The following is a 4,264-nucleotide window of genomic DNA, read 5'->3' on the forward strand; positions in this document are numbered from 1 at the left end:
CTGCAGTTAAATAGGCAGCTTAGCAGGTTTTCTCAGTGTTACGCTATAATAAGCATTTTCAAAGCAGCTTTCATCTACTATTATGTCACTTTTCCCAAATGTATCCCTGTATGAATAACACACTTCGTAGCGTGTGGACAGATATGCTATCGATCACACATTCAGTAGTCCAAGTACATTAGCAGCCATCAATTTGCATTGCATGCTCAAAATCTAGAAAACACTGGTGACTTTTCAGTTATTAATTTCCCCCCTCCATCTTAAAGGAGACAATAGGAATAATAATAAAAAAAAGTCTCAATCCACAGATAAGCATATCCTGGAGTCTCTGAATGTCTTTACTAAGGCCTGGTCTACACTACGGGTTTAGGTCGACTTTAGCGGCGTTAAACCGAATTAAGCCTGGACACGTCCACACAACGAAGCCCTTTCTTTCGACTTAAAGGGTCCTTTAAACCGGTTTCTTTACACCACCTCTGACGAGGGGATTAGCGATAAAACCGGTCTTTGCGGGTCGGAATTGGGGTAGTGTGGACGGAATTCGACGTTATTGGCCTCCGGGAGCTATCCCACAGTGCTTCATTGTGACCGCTCTGGACAGCACTCTCAACTCAGATGCACTGACCAGGTAGACAGGAAAAGACCCGCGAAGGTTTGAATTTCATTTCCTGTTTGCCCAGCGTGGAGAGCACAGGTGACCCCGCAGAGCTCATCAGCACAGGTAACCGTGATGGAGTCCTCCCAGGATCGCAAAAGAGCTCCAGCATGGACCGAACGGGAGGTACGAGATCTGCTCGCCATATGGGGAGATGAAGCAGTGATAGCTGAACTCCGTAGCAGTAAAAGAAATGGAAAAGTATTAGAAAAGATCTCCAAGGCCATGAAGGACCGAGGCCATAACAGGGACACACAGCAGTGCCGCGTGAAAATTAAGGAGCTACGGCAAGCTTACCACAAAGCCAGAGAAGCAAACGGAAGGTCCGGGGCAGAGCCGCAAACTTGCCGCTACTACGCGGAGCTGCATGCGATCCTAGGGGGTGCAGCCACCACTACCCCAACCGTGTGCTATGACTCTCTCACTGGAGAAACACACAGGGAAGACGGTTCGGGGAACGAGGAGGATGATGACGATGGAGGTACTGTAGGTAGCTCACAGCAGCAAGGAAGCGGAGAAACCGGTTTCCCCAACAGCCAGGATATGTTTGTGACCCTGGACCTGGAACCAGTAACCCCCGAACTCACCCAAGACCCTCAGGGCACACAGGAGACCTCTGGTGAGTGTAACTTTGTAACTATTTGTAAACATTACAAAAAAAAAGCAAGCGTGTTTAATGATTACTTTGCCCTGGCAATCGCGGCCAGTACATCTACTGGAAAAGTCTGTTAACGTGTATGGGGATGGAGCGGAAATCCTCCAGGGACATCTCCAGAAAGCTCTCCTGGTTGAAATGGGGTGATTTTATTAAGGGGACATTCAGAGGCGCCCGTTCCTGCTCTTCTGACCAGAAATGTTCCCCGCTGTTAACCACGCGGTGGGGGGAGGGGTGAAGTGATCATCCCAGAGAATCGTGTGTGTGTGTGGGGCGGGGGGGTTTACTTGTGTTTGTGCCGCATGTTAACCGGGAAACCGCAGCCACTCCTTTTACATTGAAACCCCATTTTAAATGGACAACCCAATTCATCCTTGATATGGGAAATGCGCTGCTGTTTGCAACCTTTCCCGCATGTTAAGAAGGTTAAAAAAGCCAAAACACTGTGGCCTACGATGGCTGCCTGCAAGCCGAAATATGCGACCTTGTAATGAAAGAGTGTACCCATTGTTCTCTAAAATGTGTCTTTTTTAACCACCTCTCCCTTCTCCTCCGCCAGCTGCAAATGTTTCTCCTTCGCAGAGGCTCGTGAACATTAGAAAGAGAAAACGTAGGACGAGGGACGAGATGTTCACGGAGCTGCAGATGTCCGCCCAGGCTGATAGAGCACAGCAGAATGCGTGGAGGCAGTCAATGACGGAGATGAGAAAAGCCCAATATGAACGAGAGGAGAGGTGGCGGGCTGAATCGCGGGAAGAACAGAGCAAGTGGCGGGCTGAAGACGATAGGTGGCGTCAGCTTGCAGACAGACGGCAAGAGGCAATGCTCCGTCTGCTGGAGCATCAAACTGATATGCTCGAGCGTATGGTTGAGTTGCAGGAAAGGCAGCAGGAGCAGAGACCGCCGCTACAGCCCCTGTGTAACCAACAGCCCTCCTCCCCAAGTTCCATAGCCTCCTCACCCAGACGCCCAAGAACACGGTGGGGGGGCCTCCGTCCACCCAGTCACTCCACCCCAGATGATCGCCCAAGCATCAGAAGGCTGGCCTTCAATAAGAGTTAAAGTTTTAAAATGCAGTGTGTCCTTTTCCATCCCTCCTCCCCCACCCATCCCAGGCTACCTTGGCAATTATCCCCCTACCTCTGTAAGGAACTAATAAAGAATGCATGAATGTTAAAAAAAAATGACTTTATTGCCTCTGCAAGCGGGAGGGGAGGGTGGGGTGGGGTGGTTGGTTTACAGGGAAGTAGAGTGAACCGGGTCGGTGGGGGGGGTTTGGAGGGTTCATCAAGGAGAAACAAACAGAAGTTTCACACAGTAGCCTGGCCAGTCACAAAACTCGTTTTCAAAGCTTCTCTGATGCGCACCGCGCCCTGCTGTGCTCCTCTAACCGCCCTGGTGTCTGGCTGCGCGTAATCAGCGGCCAGGCGAGTTGCCTCAACCTCCCACCCCGCCATAAAGGTCTCCCCCTTACTCTCACAGATATTGTGGAGCGCACAGCAAGTAGCAATAACAATGGGGATATTCTTTTCGCTGAGGTCTGAGCGAGTCAGTAAGCTGCGCCAGCGCGCTTTTAAACGTCCAAATGCACATTCCACCACCATTCGGCACTTGCTCAGCCTGTAGTTGAACAGGTCCTGACTCCTGTCCAGGCTGCCTGTGTACGGCTTCATGAGCCATGGCATTAAGGGGTAGGCTGGGTCCCCAAGGATCACGATAGGCATTTCAACATCCCCAATGGTCACTTTCTGGTCCGGGAAGAAAGTCCCTTCCTCCAGCTTTCGAAACAGAGCAGAGTTCCTGAAGACGCGAGCATCATGTACCTTTCCCGGCCATCCCACGTTGATGTTGGTGAAACGTCCCTTGTGATCCACCAGGGCTTGCAGCAGCATTGAAAAGTACCCCTTGCGGTTTATGTAGTCGGTGGCTTGGTGCTCCGGTGACAAGATAGGGATATGGGTTCCGTCTATGGCCCCGCCACAGTTTGGGAATCCCATTTCAGCAAAACCATCCACTATTGACTGCACGTTGCCCAGAGTCACTACCCTTGCTATCACCAGGTCTTTCATTGCCCTGGCAAATTGGATCACAGCAGCCCCCACTGTAGATTTGCCCACTCCAAATTGATTCCCGACTGACCGGTAGCTGTCTGGCGTTGCAAGCTTCCACAGGGCTATCGCCACTCGCTTCTCAACTGTGAGGGCTGCTCTCATCTTGGTATCCTGGCGTTTCAGGGCAGGGGACAGCAAGTCACAAAGTTCCATGAAAGTGCCCTTACGCATGCGAAAGTTTCGCAGCCACTGGGAATCGTCCCATACCTGCAGCACGATGCGGTCCCACCAGTCTGTGCTTGTTTCCCGGGCCCAGAATCGGCGTTCCACGGCATCAACCTGCCCCAGTGACACCATGATTTCCACATTGCTGGTGCCTGTGCCTTGTGAGAGGTCTATGTCCATGTCAATTTCCTCATCACTCTCGTCGCCGCGCTGCAATCGCCTCCTCGCCTGGTCCGGGTTTCGCCTTGGCATGTCCTGGCTCTGCATATACTCCAGGACAATGCGCGTGGTGTTCATAGTGCTCATAATTGCCGCGGTGATCTGAGCGGGCTCCATGATCCCAGTGCTAGCTATGGCGCCTGGTCAGAAAAAAGGCGCGAAAGTAGTATCTGATGGACCAGGAGAAGGAGGGAGGGCGGGAGGGAGGGAGGGCCGAGTGACGACATGGCGTACAGGTACAGGAACAGGGAGAAACACAAACAACTGTCACACAGAATGGTCCCCCCAAAGATTAAAATGAAAACCCTGGGCTTAGCAGGCCATTGATTTCACGGAGGAAGGGGAAGCATATGAATACAGAACAAATCTATTTTTTACATCTTAAGGTGGCAGCCGACGGTGCAGCATGAGTGACAGCCATACCAGTACGACGATGACGGATACCAATCATAAAATACC

General features: G+C 51.5%; 1 protein-coding gene across 1 annotated transcript; it reads left to right on the plus strand.

Moving 5' to 3' along the window:
- The first annotated feature begins 338 nt into the window (after positions 1-338).
- Positions 339-2,498, plus strand: LOC135981274 (uncharacterized). Its single transcript, XM_065582906.1, has 2 exons — positions 339-1,274; positions 1,870-2,498. Exons 1-2 carry the CDS (start codon positions 731-733, stop codon positions 2,370-2,372), a joined length of 1,047 nt encoding a protein of 348 aa, XP_065438978.1. The 5' UTR covers positions 339-730; the 3' UTR covers positions 2,373-2,498.
- The last annotated feature ends 1,766 nt before the right edge of the window (positions 2,499-4,264 follow it).

Source organism: Chrysemys picta, chromosome 2, assembly GCF_011386835.1.
Source record: "Chrysemys picta bellii isolate R12L10 chromosome 2, ASM1138683v2, whole genome shotgun sequence".
Classification (NCBI taxonomy): Eukaryota; Metazoa; Chordata; order Testudines; family Emydidae; genus Chrysemys; species Chrysemys picta.